The 16,692-nt window shown below is 44.9% G+C and overlaps 2 protein-coding genes across 8 annotated transcripts in view; one reads left to right on the forward strand and one right to left on the reverse strand.

The window, feature by feature from the left end:
- EVA1C (eva-1 homolog C) overlaps positions 1-15,106 on the reverse strand; it is a 41,628-nt gene extending 26,522 nt beyond the window's left edge. For 3 of the 7 annotated variants that reach the window (XM_058825955.1, XM_058825981.1, XM_058825972.1), the window contains exons 1-2: positions 14,914-15,106; positions 14,590-14,699 (exon numbers count right to left, since the gene is read on the reverse strand). In XM_058825955.1, the coding sequence (XP_058681938.1) occupies positions 14,590-14,699; positions 14,914-14,981 (178 nt within the window). In that variant the 5' untranslated portion in view covers positions 14,982-15,106. Of the gene's footprint in view, positions 1-5,702; positions 6,149-6,492; positions 7,050-7,842; positions 7,926-14,589; positions 14,700-14,913 lie in introns of those variants that run through there. The other 4 variants (XM_058826008.1, XM_058825964.1, XM_058825990.1 and 1 more) reach the window with 4 other exon arrangements.
- A 53-nt stretch (positions 15,107-15,159) lies between these two features.
- The window catches only part of URB1 (URB1 ribosome biogenesis homolog), a 41,208-nt gene continuing 39,675 nt past the window's right edge, over positions 15,160-16,692 (forward strand). Inside the window, exons 1-2 of the mRNA XM_058844851.1 lie at positions 15,160-15,306; positions 15,528-15,667. Coding sequence (XP_058700834.1) covers positions 15,168-15,306; positions 15,528-15,667 — 279 coding nt within the window. The 5' untranslated portion in view covers positions 15,160-15,167. The remainder of the gene's footprint in view (positions 15,307-15,527; positions 15,668-16,692) is intronic.

Raw genomic sequence — 16,692 nt, forward strand, 5'->3', positions numbered from 1 at the left:
AACAGAAAAAAATAGAAAAAAAATAAAAAATCAGAAATCTGGCAGCTCGCAGACCTGCAGTGCTATGATAGTTTATAGTACAGTAAGTCCAAACTAGAAAAACAAAAATACATCCCCCCACTTCACTCTCAGTGATTGATGATTTTCTTAACAACACTTCTTTGTCCTCAACTCAGTACTAGCCTGAAGAATTAAAAAGTTAAAAACCACAAAATTATTCTGAAATAATAATTCTTGTCTTCCCATCCAAGATTAAATACAATAAAGAAAAATAAACAGATATTTGTGTACTGAGACCCTCATCCAAAGCCCAGTGAAATCCTTGGGAATGCTTCCAGTGACCATAGGCTTTCATTTAAGTCTCATATAGTGAGTGATGTTTTAAAATTAATTCTAAATTGAGAGCCAAACCTCACTGGTATTTAATTTGTTGCCAGAAGCCACACAATAGACCTTTGAAGCAACACTCTTAAAATGCCTAGAAATTCAGATTAAATGACTCACCAATGCTGAACAAATAAGGCGCAACCACGCCTCCTTCTGCTCTTCAGCTTTCTTAAGACACTATTTTCTCTGTGTTGGGTAATATAGCAAAATATTTCAATTTTAATTGTAGATTATGGCTGGCAGATGACAGAATTCTGCTAAGTGGTGACTGGTCAGACAGTGCCTTCTCTGTCTGGGGACACTTCCAACAAAAGCTGAATATTTATATAGAAAAAGTCTGTAGTCCCTTTCTCCAATAAAGCTGAGACTGGAAGCTCTGCCTAACTGGGAATGATATCAGCAGCAGGTGGAACAGGAAGGCAGGGGGGATCTAATCCCTGCTATTTATTTTAAATAAAAATAGCATACCGTGTGTCAGGTGCCAGCGATCTGCCCAGGGCGAACAGAGAGAGTTCTTCCCCAAACTTCCTGCCCCAAAGTTGTGAAAATCTGATAGAACTCAAACATGTTGGTCTCTAAGTGGTGAAGCCCAGGAACTCAAGTTTTGTGTCTCGTGTCTGAATTCTCCAGTGTCTGTAGGGGCAAAAGCATCACACTACCTTTTAATTCATTTTGGGAGAGCTTTGGGGGCAGCATCCCTTCTTGGGGATGAAGACCTAGCTTACTTAAAGGCCTCACAAAATGTGTAAGAACTTGAAAGGACTAAAGCTTTTACTTCTCTAACAAGGATAAATCTCATCAGTGGATTTAACAAAAAAATATTAGCACATCTAAAATGTGGTTTCGTAAATTACACTTCCTCAGAAAGGCAAAAAGAACTGCAGGGACAAGCCTGAAACAAAACCTTGGGTCTCTGCATCATGATCTAAACTAAAATCTCAGTTCTGACACACACCTCTTTATTCCACAGAACAAATCTCAGACCAAAGCCCACTTCACTCGGAGAAACTTTAAACCAGACTTTGAGGTTTAACTCACACATTACTAAAATTAAACACATTTCTAAAATGAAATGTTTTTCTTTAAATAAATCAATGAACACTTGACTTTTACAAGGCAGTATTGAGAAGATGCATCATTGCATCACTCCTTCTAGCACTTCTTTAAATATCCTGGTTGAAGGACATGCTACAATTGCCACAGTGAGTCAACAAAACTGACTCGAGAAAATTTATATAGAATTTTATCTGACCAACAAAAAGCCAACAAAAAAAAAGCCTCTGCATCATTGTGGTTGGTAGTGATTGATCCTGCCACGTTACTACAAACAAAGCATTTGCTCAAAGCATTTGTTTGCTTTCCTTTTACCTGGGGGAATCTGGGATGGGTGAATGCCACAGAACTTAATGGAAACTTTTAATGCAGAAAGGTCACAGGAGCAGATGTTATTTCTTGGGTGAACTGGTTTACTTTTTCATTAGATCCACTTATTTCTGTGGTTGGGTCAGGAGACCAAGACTATGGAGTTAGAGTGATGCTCAGTTCTGTCTGAACTGTTTTGAAGGAAAAGACAGAAAACTTGACACCAGTGGACAGAGATTAAAAGGTTCTACCCCTAAGCAGTTTCTGTTTTCTGTTCACATCCAGAAAGTCATTTCTTACTCCAGTTATGCAATCACAATTACTTCATTTTTGATCTTCAGTTACAGCCACATTTCTTGAAAGCTGCCCAGAAAACCTGGCTGGGACTCAGGTAAAGAAAGAGAGACTGGTGAGTGAGCTGAGGAGGCGAGGTCAAGCCTGAGCTCAAAGCAGCAAGGAGAACAGAAAAAGAAGGAAGGAGCATTAAAAAATGGTGAATGGGTGTTTCTCAGTGTTGCCAGAGAGAAGTTTGTTCCCAGATGGGTCAGTTCACTTTGTCAGCAGACAGGGAAAAGGTGGGAGAAGGAGTGGGGATAGGATGAGGCCTTTTCCCACTGCCAGCATGGAGAGCAAGAGGATGAGAGCAGATGAAGAATAGTGATCCTTGCTGTAGAGAAGGTACCCACAAAATGCCACCATCCCCGGCCAACCCAGCTCTCCAGCCCCCAGCAGATGGGCTTTTTATAGCACCAGGACACCCACAGTGTGAAATACTGGAAAGAAGTTTGCTGGTTTTGCCAGCTCGTTCTTTCACCTGTTTTGGGAACCAGTCCTTGAACATAGAAGAGTTGTGAGGAAATGGCTGTCACGAGACCTTGATGTCCTGAAAAATGGCTCTTCTGACACTGTCCTGGGAGCCCAGAGTATTCAGAGACTGGAGAACCAGCAAAATTCACAGCAGCCCCCTGGAATGGGACCTAATCCAAAATGTGAAAGCTACAAGTGATCACTGAGAAAATAAAGAAATATTTTAGTTAAAAGAGGTGTTTTGAAGAACAGGCATGAGGGGAAGAAAATTCTGCAGTTGTAGGATCATGATGGTCTAAGGAAAGAACTGGGTTAAATCTCTCTCCTTCCAAATCTTCAGCTTTCAGTTTCTATTTGAGCATGATTCCACTTTGAAAAATTAATCACACAAAGGACTGCAGACCTCAAAGCACACCTCTGCTTTCAGTAACCAATGAAACTAAAGAATATAGATTCACAGAACCATTAAGGTTGGAAAAGACTTGCAAGATCATCAAGTCCAACCTTTAAATTTCTTTGTTGCTTCAAGTTGCTAGAGAAACATAAATTATGCAGATCTTCATTGTGTCAACACTTCCAATAAGAGAAACTATTGAGTTCTCACAGAGTTGAATTTTGAACTGCTGCTGGTATCTTATTTCAGAACATTTTTCTTCCCTAAAAAATACCAATCCACAAATTATTATTGCACAGTGAAGAAATGTCTCTCTTAAAAAAAACCAAAATAGACCAATATTTTTTTTTCTCATAGTTAAAAGCTAGACAGATGAGAGCAAGAACCTGCAGCTCTAGGTAGTAGAAAGGACACAGACCACAAATACAAATCAAACTTATGAATAGTTATAATAACCCTTCACTATATACTGCTCCCTGCTCCCCTTTCCAGAACATCAAACAGATCCTACAAGGGAGCATCTTTGGGTTGTTACAAGCAAACAGTGAGGTCTGGTGGTGAACAAATGGGCTCTGGCAGGGTGGAACTGCTGGCACAATTTAACACTTGCATTAAGGGAACAACAGAGATTACGTGGGCAGGTATTGGAACCTGGCAGCAGTCTGGGAAGGAACTTTGGAAAGCTGTCAGAATGGTGGGGAAAGGAGGAGAGAGGAAAAGAGTTTGGGCTGTTGGGGTAAAGGCCTCATTGCACTTGGCAGCTGCAAGGCACTTTAAACGGGCCAGGTTTGTAGCCATGTATATTCAGCAGTTTAGGAAAATAGAGTTGTTGTTCCTGCCGGGGGAGGGAGCAAATGAGGGAAATCAGCAACTTCACAAACTCATCTTGAAACTTCTGTTAAGGAGCTTGTAATTCTTTAACAATGTTAAACAGCCTGGGGATGGCACTGCAGGGTGTCGTCTCACCTCTGGCAGCTCCTGGTCCACAGCTCCTGCTTTTGAAGCAGCTAAAAACTTCTCCCTATACTCTGCATACATTTTTAAAAAAGGATACAGTAACATTTTGGTCTTTTCTGTCGTTTTGGATTAGATCTCCATGTTAAAAGTAAAACATGAGCAGAATTTGTTCAGGCCTGGGAACTTCCCAGTCTGGTAGGAATTCTGGAATCCACTTTCCTTTTCTCCATCTTACTTACTGAAATGTCTGCATATCATGTTTAATAATGATCTCTGGGGTGAGATAGCTTTTTCTATGGTCATTCTACCTGTTTGGAAAGCACAGTGCACAATGAATACTGAAGACAGCTGTACTCCTGAAATTAATCTTGGATAACGTTATCTAAATAACATCATTTGAAAAATGAACAGACTTCTGTGAAAGGAACTTTCCTACATAAAGGGATAATTTTTAACTCAGTGGCTAGTTGAAAGGGAAAATTTGAACATTTGTTTTATGTTATTGTGGAGAACCACCATGTGATTCCAAAACTAACATCCCAAACCAACATTTAAGAAAAAAAAAACACAAACAAAAAACCAACAAAAACCATCCAGGAATGAGACAGCAAGCACTTAAAAGCCTTTTACACGTGAAAGGAATTTAATATGAGAAATGTAGCTTATCGAAATACATAATTCTGTTTTTTATATTTCATGGCTACATGCTTAGAAATATTCAGGCATGTGGAGCCGGACACAATTTTAAAAAATTACAAATTGTATTTTTCTGTAGCTGAGGAAATAGTTTCTACAGAATAATGACCAGCATTTTGAACTGCATCAACACAAACTATATTAAAATGCATAACAACACATTTTGGCTATTAATTATATATTAACTTTGTTCCAGTGCTCTCGACTGGCTTTTGGGAAGTTCTGCTCTGTTCCATATGGGTAAGGTTTGCTTTCTGCCCTAGAGGCAGTTCCTTAAGCTTCCAACTGCCAGGAATATGCTGTGCTCACTGTGACACATAGAAAGGAGAGAAAACAGCTCTTCTAAATAACTTTCTAAAAGCAGTGGGATGTCACGGAGCAGTAGAAAACGTACAAGAGTGCAGTTTTCACAAACAAAGAATAGAGACTGCTAACTCATCTTGATGGAAACAAGGATATTTTCCCAGTTCTTGCAGTTACTTTGCAGTGATGCAACACCCTCCCAGGGATCACGTCTGTGATTTCTGGGTGACAGCCGGTGCCTCTGCTCCCTGGGAAGGGACTCCCCTGGTCCCGGTGCTACGAGGCTTCCCTCCTAGCAGAGAGAAGTGCGGCACTTGCTCGCTCTCTCAGGGCCCGACTCCAAGTCTCCAGGAGAAAGTGGGAACCTTTCCAGGGACTTCCACGCACTTTTGGTGAGGCCCTGACCGATCCACGCACAGCGTTCCCACCGCGCAGCGACAGCTCAGCTCCTAGTGTCCCTTCCCACCTGGCCCCTCTGGAAGCCCTTAAACCCTCGCCTCCTTCCTGCCTTCTCCACGGCCCATCGGAGCCGCGCTCCCCGGGGTGCAGGCCCGGGACACGGCCCCGCCGAGGGGTTACGGAACGCCGAGCGCCTCGGAGACCGCGCGGCTCCGTGCGGCGCTCCGGCCGGGAGCCCGCGGCCCGCGCCCTGGCTGTGCTGGGTCCTCCCGGGGCATTGCGGGGGGCTGACAGCCCCCGCCAGAGCCTGCCCGCGGCGTGCCCGCCTCCGCCCGGCCCCTTGGAGCTCCGCAGCCCCCCGCACCCGGGGGCCCGTCACTCGGAGCGCGCTCCGTACCTGAGAAGTCGGCGAGAGCCGCGACCTCCGCTCCGCACACAAGGACCACGCAGGACAGGAGGCGGAGGAGCTGCCCGGGCTCTACCTGTGCGCGGCGTGGGTGCTGCCCCGCATCCCCGTCCCTCATGGTGCGGGAGAGGGCGGCTCGGGGCGGGGGGCAGCCCCGCCGCTTCACATGGTGCAGCCGGTCCCGGCTGGCGGTGCGGCCCCCCCGGGCCGCCGGGCGCCCTCGGGGTTGCCCCTGCCCCGCGCGGGAGAAGGAGGAGGAAGAGGAGAAGGGGGAGAAGGAGGGCGAGGGCGGAGCAGCCCTGCCAGCGGCCGCGGCGGGAGCGGCTCCAGCCGGCTCGGACACTCGGGACGCGGGGGCGGTGGGGAAGGGACGGGAAGGGACGCGGGCTCCCGGCGGCGCCGCGCCGGGCACTGCCCTCGGCGCGCATCGTGCGGCCGGGCTGACTCAGACCCGGCCGCACCTCGCCCGCCCTCCCCGGCTCTCCCCACCCCTCCCCGAGCAGACCGCGCCTCCTTCCCGGTCGAGCTGCTCGATTTCACCGTCTCGCCCCTCATTCTCGTTTGGCAACGGCTGGAGGACTGTCACTGACTTACACACACACACCGCCACTCGTGACCACATTTCCCCGCTTGTGTTTTTCCCGAGACAGGTGCAAGGTGCTGCCCCATCACTCCCCGTCCCCCGCAGCCCAGCTTCCCTGCTTTCCCTACTCCAGATGCCCTCGGCCCTCGTGCTAGACTCTGCCAGTCTGCTGCTGCAGCCCCACTCCTGCCTTTATACCTCGGCTCACGGGTCTCTGAGGGAACACAGCTGGGACCTACGCCTGGCAGGATCTCTGGATGAGGGATTTCAGTAGGTAAACAGCACCGACTCTTCCACGTAGCAAAAGGACCTTCTCACAGCCCCGCAGCTTTACGACTCTAGTTCAGCGTGCCTTGAGTTTGAAGTGTGTAGGCTTGCCTTAAAGTTTTCACTGCAAAGTGAGGAAACATCTTGAAGTTACTTTGAGAGAGTTCAAGTTGTTCCCTGAAATCTTTTGTGATACAGAAAAGTGAACCAACGAGAAGTTCAAACAAATTGTCATTACTACCTGCTAAACTACCTTCAAATGTAATTTGGTGCTTTTTTAAGATATGAGGGACTCAAGGGAATAAATCAGGATACTCATTTCCCAGTTCCTGTAAGAGCTGTCCTCAGGAAAGAGAGCTTAGAACCAACACTGGGAAATGGGGCATGAAAGCATCTTTTTTCCTGGGGCTGTGCTGGGGTGTAAAGTGTGTAAACATGAATATCCAGCTGTTCACATCCTGCCAAGCATGTTCACACTGATCTTTCTCCTGAAAAAAACCACACAAGTGAGTAGGTGAAAGATAATGGAACCAAACGAATTGTGTTAAATCTATTCCTCTCCTCCTGTTCCAACCGAAGTTGGAACACATCCAGATTTGAATTTCTAACATTTGGCACCTCTTTTCAGAGGTTACACTGAACTTTGACCAACTTGATCTTCACATTTGAATCTGAATCCATTTTTGTTCCTCACCCTCTCCCTCTTCACACACAGAAAAACGACAGGCTAACACATTTATTAGACTATGCTTCCTTAGTCTTGGGCAGATAAGAGCAAAACAGGTTTCACATGAACCTGTCCGAGGTCAGGGACATTCCATCAAGTGTTACTGAACTCAGACAAATGGCATCAAAGGTTCCGAAGTAACAGTATAAAATCACTCTGAAACATCTGCAACCGCAAACACAGACAGGGAGAGAACAGTAGCTCTACAGGTGAAGCCCTGGCTTCTGGCTGCTTCAGATAAGGACAGTGTTTGCCTCTGAACTGAGCCAGTTACCCTCTGCCTTCCAGGTGGGGAACTGGAAGGAGACTTGTGGGAATCTCCCCCACTCCCCTCCTTTTCCCCCTAGACCTTCCCTTACCTGACCATTCAACCTGACACTTGCTGTCTCAGGTCAGTCCCACCAAAGGCAGAAATGAACGCTGGGGAACATGTAGCACAGATTTTTACAAAGAAAGCATTTGGAGACTGTACTTGGATCCTCTAGAAAGGTGTTTAGATGATTAGGGTGAACTTACCTGTCTATCCCAGCTTCCTAGTTGCCATAACTACATACCTGCCATAACTTCATGTGAGTGCAGTCAGACCATTTCTGGCTTCAGGATGCCAAACCTCCACTCTCTATACAGCCAATGGAGAGATATCTCATATTCAGGCCACCTGCTACAGCTCGAACAGGAAGTGTTTCACCTCCTTCTCCCACATCTGCTCTTTAATCCCTGTAACGTTAATGTCAATAATTACCAGTCTGTTGTGAGTGACTGGGTAGGCAGTGGATCTGTGACAAGTACACAATCAATGCAGAACAATTTATAAGCATCAAAAATAACTGGGAAATATCCCATACTTGTGCTTGAAAGGCTTTGAATTCCTGACAGGGCTGTTGCCTGAGCGCACTTGTGAATCTTCTCTTCCCAGTGAGATAACACAGCTTTTTCTAGCCTGGTGGTACTGTAAGCAAAAGACCATCCCAAGCGCAGGAATTGGGCCTGGTATGCTTTTGGCACTGTGCAGTTATAACCCAAAGGCTGTTTCCAAGTGGAATGGCTGAACTAGGAGAAGTTTGAAATGCAGGTAACCTCCAGGGAGGTGAAGCAGTGAGAGTGGAATGACAGCAAAAGAGGCAGCTGGGTGGTTCTGCTTGTAGACATCTGCCTTCAAGGGAAGCCTTCCTATGGAGAAGGAAAACTTCTGGACACTGTGGCTGACAGACTGAGGACATGCTTTCAGTAGAATGGCATTGATATTTTTTTATATAGATATACTTTTTTTTCTTTCTTTCCCCTCTGAATTTGGGCTACTTTGCTATTCAACATTCACCTAAAACCAAGTAACCTAAAATATATAAAGTGTTTTTGCAAATCTCTGCTATTCCCTGTGATGGGTAGTGCTTCAATAGTAAACTTGGGGACGATAGTGTAAAACACAAAGGCAAGAAGGGGGAAAGTGTTAATCATGATGTGTAAAATGTGTCTCCTTGCAGCAGCCTTGAAAGCAGCTCCTACAAGCTGGCATTGCTCAGTTGCTGGAAGACAATACAACTAATCCAGACATGTTCAGCATGTAGAATTACAGAATCTCAGCCTTGTCCTTTCCTCACGAGCAACAGGAATTAGATTCCCTTTTTTTCCCAAAGAAAAAAAATCACATGAAAGTCCAGAAGTTGGAATATCCAGAAGAGATATCACATCTGCTTCAGACAGTTTCTCTTTTGAACCTGGGGGGAAAATAAATTATTTCACAGTGCCAGAAATACAGGAATTGTGTTGTTAAATGGAAGCTTTGCAAAAGCAAAGCCAAAATCTGAGTACTTAACTTCTTTTTCTCCATATTATTCATTTTTCCCTGAACTTCAGCCAAACTGCCAATAAACTCATATCATGGCTTAGTCTATGGAAATTCCAATAAAATTAGTACATCAGTTAAGAAGTAAACAATGTGAAATAAAAGTGAATGTGAAAAAAAAGAATGTGAAATAAAATAGATGGTTGAGTTAGACAGCCTTAGATTTTCTATTAGTGAAAAAAATCACTAGATCTATTGTACAATAACAAAAAATTGTCAGAAAAATATGACAGAAATACTTCTTCACACACACACACACACACACACATCTGTGTGTGTACACTTCTCCCCACTATACCTGCTACTGCTTTTTCTTCCTGCTTTCTCCCCTATAAGTTTTTAAGAGCCGATATTCATAATTTTCATTCTATTCTCCCAGAATAAAGTTTCCAATAAGTTCCCTAATGTTCTTTTTGGCTTTTGAGGATTAAAACAAAAAACAAAAAACAAAAAAAAAAAAAAAAAAAAAAAAAAATTTGAAAACAAACCCCCAGGCTTTTCCCACATTTTTAAAAGCTTTATATTCCTGCATTCTGACACAGACAGAATCTACAGGACAGTTCAAACAAGTGGGTTGCTATCCTCTCTCTGTTTCTATGGAAATGAGTGTCAGGCCATTTAAAACAAAGCACATACTTTACAGTAATCACTATATGGTGATTATTTAAAATAACAGAGCACATTTTTCCCAATCCAACCTCTATTTCTATGGATACAAACTGAAAATAGTTGTAGAGAAGCCTTTTCCATAGTTTTTCCTAACTAAATGTTTTTCGGATGCTCTAAGTTCTCACAAGGTACTACTGATAATAAGATCTAACAAGACCTTCAAGTGTGCTGCAATTTGAACTTGAGAAGACCAATTCTGTGAGTTAGGAAACATTCTCGTGTGTGTAAATAGAAATTTGAATGAATACTGAGTGCAGTATTCCACCCAGCAGGTTTAGAAGGAGTGGAAATATTTCTTGGAAATATTTTCTGGAAATATTTGTTTTCTGCTATTTTTTGACTCGCTTCAGAGCATGCAAACTCAACTAAACAAGGTTTAAGTTTTGTGGTCATGAGCTGCTCCTTGGCCAAATTTGTGATAACATCATAGAGACCCTGACCGCTTCACAGGACAGAAGATGTGACCCATGAAGTCTGTAAAGCCAATCTTCTCACATTTCATTTGGAAAGAAACCTCACTCCATTTCCTCCCCAGATGCAGCAGAAAGTCCCCACTCCTCACCCTCCCGAATGCTGCCGGTCTTGCTGGCACTAGTCCTGTACACAGATTATTTTTTTCCTAGCAGTGCACCTGGCACTTGTATAGACATGAAGTAAGAGGCATGTCCCATCTGACAGAGCTTACTGCTGGAAACAAGAGAAAACATGACCTAAGGTGGAGGCAGAACAAATGCACCAAGGAAAAGGCTCTGGCTTTGTTGTTATTGCCCTCTTAAAGCACCCAAGTTGTCCCTGGTCACTTCCTGACATGATGCTTCAAAGACACACTGGGAGAGACACCACGTGTCTTGCCTCAGTTTAGGAAGGACGTTAGGACAGAGTTGCTGGGTGGACCATGGTCTTGGAAATCAACCTCCTTGTGAAAGTGCTTTATTACAGTTATATGAGCCTGCCTTTGATGGGTTGTTGTCACTGTTCCCCTTTAATGAGTATTTGAGCTAAGATTTTCCAAAATGACTAATGATTATGTATTTGAAATTCAAGACTGAAGCTTTTTAAAGCCACACAATCAATGTCAAAACAGAAAAAACTGTGGCTTTTCCAAGAGCCTTGAAAAAATCAGGCTTCAACATCTCTCAAGTCAGGTATGCAAAGGCATGGAAAACGCGTAGTGTTTCAGAAAAGAGTAGCCCATATCAATATCTGTGAAATCAGTGAGACTTAATAGTTTGGAGATCCAGACTTTAGACTAATTTGACCTGAGCACTGTGAAATTAGAAGCAAATAACAACATTTGAAAATAATATTGCAGTGTTTGTAAATGCCTGCTTTTCCCATCAGGACTGTAAGGGTTCCCTGGTAAATTCTGTGACTCAGTGACTGTGTCAAACTAACTCAGACTGGATGATGCTTGAAGATTATTCCATGTGTAGAACATGGGAAGGATTTCAATACACAGAAGATATCCTGAGTATCGCAGTAGATATTCAGAGGTGCTTTCAGCATATTCCTCCTCTAGCTCTTCACGGCCTGCTCATTGACCTCCCCACTTTCCTGTCCTCTTCCCCTCTTTTCTGGTGTTTCCACCCATCTTCAGCACCTGAGCATACAGTCCAGTTCTAGATTCACACCATGCTCTGACTCAAACCCCTGATGCTCATAATGCCTTGTTGGCAGATCCTTCCATATCGACAGGCTCTAATATTCTCATGGGAGGAAGGTAAATTGCCATCAGTCACTCTTAAAATGCATTCCCTGCACTCCAGCTGGAATAACTGTGGGATTGGAGGAGGAGAGGGAAGAGGAGGAGAGGTGATTTTGTTTTACAGCATCTAGAGTAAAAAAAGTTGTGGTTTTACTTCAGCCTTGCTAGCCCACTCTTCTCCTGGATCCATACACTGACCTTGCACATCACCTGGACTCCTCAATGCCAAACTTCAGGAATTCAAGCTCTGAAATGACTGTGTCTCCAAGTGTATGAGTTAGCACTGGGCTGATCCAAGCAAGGATTATGGGAGTGTGGGGTACAGGGCATTCAGACATGCGAGGACAGAGATTGGGAATGTTCCCTTCTCGGGAGGCTGTGCTGAGGAACTGGTACTGATAGCCCATGTCTTGGCAGCATCCATCCTCTCTCCGTTATCCCATGGCTCAGGGTGTCAAAGGCTGGAAAGCAGGAAGATTTGACAAAGAGCTCTATGTCACACTTGAAATTTTGGGAAAAAATGAAGGAAACTTTTCTGCAGAATAATTGAGTAAACTTAGAGCAAACATTGAGAACTACAGTTTTAAAGACGTAATTTTGGATTCAATCCATTCCCTCTGAATGCTTTCTATAGTTAATTTCTACATAAAATGAAAAAATTATTTTAAGAAACAAATGCATTTCTTACTAAAGTAGTGTAGGATAGGGGATCACAACTCATGGGCAGCCTTGAAGTGAAACCACCACAGGGATTACTGTAACTGGGGCTCCAGTACCCAAACACCAGTGGCTTTAAAGGACAGATTTGGGCTGGGATTAGCATGGGCTATATAGCTGGGCTCATGCACAGGTCTGTTAGCAGTCCTACTCAGAGACAGTCCCTCATCTGTAGGGAGAGGTTGAAGGCCTGGAGATCAGGCTGAGTTTGGGAAAGATTGCGAGGACCTGGTTAGGGAGTGGTGTAAATGCATATCAAAAAACTTAATCTTGAGGGGTGGCAAGTATTAGCTATAGAACAGCATGTATCTATAGCTAAAGGCTGGAGATAGGGAATGGCTGAGAAGGACAGGAGAGGAACCTTGGTGAAGCTTTTGCATTAGAAATGGCCTCATCTGTCAAACTAGATTTTTGTCTTCAGGATTGCATGAGTGAGGATCCCACAGCGCAGGAAAAGGTTCAGGATTGGGAGGCAAAGGCAAGTTAGGCAGGACGGCAGGGCTGGGGCTTGGCTGTTTACACACTGGGGCAGTAAAGGCTTCAGAGGTCGTAACTGAGGCAGGAAAGAGTCACTTGGCTCAATTAGTCTTGTATCTAGACCTGTTCCTTGAACAAGGCGAAGAGCTGAGCTTCATGCAAGGGACCAGGAATTGTTTTTCAGACTTGAAAATGCCAGAGGGGCAGTGTGTAATTTGGACGTGATGATACGTACATCTGACAAGAATCACAGAAGACTATTTTGATTTACTGAAAAACTGGGCAGCCCAGAAGCTACTACTTGACTCATTTGCTGCTCCCATCTGTTGGACACCTAAGCACAACAGAGCAGATGAATTTTGTCTGAGCCTGAGACATTTACGGACTGGCCCTCCATAAATGCTGCTTGCCAAAAAACAGACTTGGGGGAGGAAAGTTGTCAGATATAATAGAGAAAGAAAAGGACACGAGCTTCTAAGTGCATTCCAGCACAACATGGAAGTGACCTGGCTGGAAATGAAACCAGCAGTCTTCTTCCCCAGCCTCCTTGAAGCCTCTAACTGCTACACAGGCAGTGAGGGAGCAAATAATTGAATTTCAAGTTAAAATAAAAATAATTTTTGGTGGAATTCTGCAGTACTTTTTAAAATACTAGATCTATGAAATATGGTGTGCTGATAGCTATCAGGCTTGTAAGTCTGGTAACAAGGACTTTTACCTTGAAGATCTCAGTATGGGTACTTTGAGCCTTTTAAAACTGTGTTAAATCAAATATTTTTCCTAGTTCTACTAGCTCTAGCCTTCCTTTTAATCCCTTCAATAGCAAAGCAAGTTCCTCTTGAGAATGTTATTTACTTTTCATATTATGTGCCTATCAATTTCTGCAATTGCAAATGTATTTGGATACCTGCATAAATTTAAGCTTCAAGAAAACTGTAAGGCTGAAACGAAGGATTCCCATCATCCAGAAGAACCACCAAAAATGTTTAATGGAAGAACTGAAAACTCTGTATCTTTGCATAGAATTTGCTGTACTGAGGTGAGTTCCAAACGGAACTGCCATCTAAACGAGCAGAAAAATAGTTGGAATGTAGTGAGTTAAGTTTAAGTATTCCTAGAAATAGGAATTATTTGCAGAGCTTGGAGCATGATATCACTAGCATATGTTTTTAGCTTTGTTCTTATAAACTATTTGTAAAAAGCTCTTGTACCTAGTGTCTAGCAATTAATATTTTCCCATTTCATTTTTTTTCCCCAGTCTCATGTACTCATTTTATCCTTTTCTGTCTTCTAACTTCACCTTCTTTTATTTTGTTCTACCTTCTGTTCTCAAATCATCGCAGCATCTTCCATTTATATGAAAGCATTTGTTCCTATGCATCCTAAGTCTTAGAATGGCTGTGAATGTTGCCCTCTTCTGGATCACTTTTTTTTTACAGTATTTTGCTAAAAACCCCAACAAACCGAGTTTGAAAAAGCCCGTGCAGATACTTATGTTGCCTTTATTACTTGCACATATGAAAAAAAATTCGGTTTGGATTTGGATAGATCTTTTACCTTCATTTTTTTCTTACTGAAATGATCTCCTTATCTTCCACTACTGCTTCAATTGTCATTCCATATGTACAAGTTTATTAGAACAAGGCTTTTTCCATTCCTCCTTATCACTGTGCTTGTCCTGGAATAACTCTTGCTGAAAGGAAGGCAAGAGTTTAGATTTTAATTAATCTAAGCCTGCCCTCTGGCAGTGGGAAGCCATTCCCCCTTGTTCTATTACTCCTTCCCTTGTAAATAGTCCCTCTCTGTCTTTCCCATGGGCCCGTTCAGGTACTGGAAAGCCACAGTTAGGTCACCCCGAAGCCTCTCCCTTTCCCGGAAAGAGAGGAGTACCTGAGAAGTTGTCTCCTCTCCCTGCTTCCCGGCATTCCGTGCTTTCCCCTTCTACTCCGAAGTTTAAGCCGTGATGGTTTAGGATCACAGCGGGCTGCAGTCCTGGGAAACTGGGATGACAAAAACCTCCTTGGCCTTGCAAGCAGCGATGGATAAGAAACTGCTGCAGATGGGGTATTGGGAAGGAATTCCTCCCTGTGAGGGTGGGGAGGCCCTGGCACAGGGCGCTCAGAACAGCTGTGGCTGCCCCTGGATCCCTGGGAATGTCCAAGGCCAGGCTGGATGGGGCTTGCAGCAACCTGGGTTAGTGGAAGGTGTCCCTACCCATGGCAGGGAGTGGGAATGGATGGTGGAACGAGATGATCGTTACGGTCCCTTCCAAACCGCTCCATGGTAACTACTTTTAACTCTTTTTGCCCACCTGGGCACTGCTCCCGGGGAAAGCCCTCCCGCTCGGCCGGGCCGGGGGCCGCATCAGCACCCCACCTCCCGGGAGCAGGACGGCCCCGAGCTGGGCCCCCTCCACCCGCCCCTTCCTGCGGGAGCGGCGGCGGTTCCGGGGTGGGGCCGAGTCGGGCATGGCCGGGAAGCGGAGCAGCGAGGTCGGAGAGCGGAGCGGGGAGCCTGCGGCCAAGCGCGCCTGTGGCTCGCGGGACGAGGAGTTCAATGGCGTCCGCTTCAAGGCGCTGCTGCGGGACCCCGCGACCGCCGCCAAGGGTGAGGGGCTCTGCAGGGCGGGAAAGGCGGGGGCTGAGGCGGCCCCGGGGTGAGGCGGCCCCGGCGGCCGGCCCGGGAGACGTCGTGGGGGTGGCACCGATGCTGCTGGTGGGGATGGCGCACATGGGCACGGCCCGGCCCCTCAGAGTCCCGCCCGCGGGCGGCTCGGAGCGGCCCCCACACGTGGCGCTGGTGCCCCGGGTGACGCTGTGGCTTTGCAGGGCTGGAGACCTTCGTGTCCGTCGCCAAAACGCTGCCATCCCCCCACGTGTACGATGTTGTGGAGGGATACGTGAAAATTTCCATGGAGTGTGCTGAGATATTCAAACTTCTCGATGGAGAAAGGAAGCCTGAAAATGAAGTAAGTTGGACATGGGGTTTGTAATTCAGGGACTGGCTGCTACAATCCCAGCAATCCCACCCTGAAGAAGAACCAACAAAAGGTCGGCGAGGAACAGTCACAGCCCCTAAGGCTGCCAGAACTCCAGGAGCGTTTGGACAACGCTCTCAGCCACAGACTGGGATTGTTCGGGTGTCCGTGCAGGAGCAGGAGTTGGACTGGACGATCCTTGTGGGTCCCTTCCAATTAAGGTTATTCTGTGGTTCTATTGAATAAGTGCTTTGTGATGTAAATAACTCTGATAATTTAATACAGTTTTAGTTTGTTTTGGTTTTTTTCTGGAAGTACCAGTGGCAGAAGGACCTACCAAGTGGGAGACACTCTTTTCAGTTCATAGATGTTCCTGGATTTAAGGACACACACAACCAATAGTCCTGTCCAAATCAAGCTGTTAAGGTTCTTTAAATGTTATCAAAAGACTAGGGGGATCAATAGAAGCAGTTAAGAAAGCAAAACAAAAGTAGTCTAGTGAAAGTAAATGTTTTTAGATAGCTGCCTGATACATCAGTATTTCTAGGAAGCCACTGGTAAAGTTGACCTCATTTTTCATATTTCAGCTGGGCAATTTATCTTCATCAGAATATGATGAATAAGCAAAGAGTTCAATAACTTCACTGTGAATGCTGGTGCAGCACTGCTATCCACTTGCAATGTAGTATTATATTGTGTGGCTTTTTAACCATCATTTGGCTGTTCTTTGCCTTTCAGTATCATTTCTATCTGTGTAATGACAACCTGTGTTGTGTTTGGTGACTGTCTTTCCTCAATATCCCATTGCTAATGGAGTGTGCTGTTTGTAATGGGCACAGCCCCAGTGCAGTATGGCTTCTGGATTCTTCTGGAAGGAATTAATTGCAAGACTGGAAGAGCCACGATGTTTTTCTCCAGCATATTTCATTTTTCGCCATCCACTTAGGAGCAATTGTCTCTTGAAACATTGATTCCTTCAAACTGCATGCTCTCAGAAGTTATCTTTTCAAAGAGGA

Source organism: Poecile atricapillus, chromosome 1, assembly GCF_030490865.1.
Source record: "Poecile atricapillus isolate bPoeAtr1 chromosome 1, bPoeAtr1.hap1, whole genome shotgun sequence".
NCBI lineage: Eukaryota > Metazoa > Chordata > Aves > Passeriformes > Paridae > Poecile > Poecile atricapillus.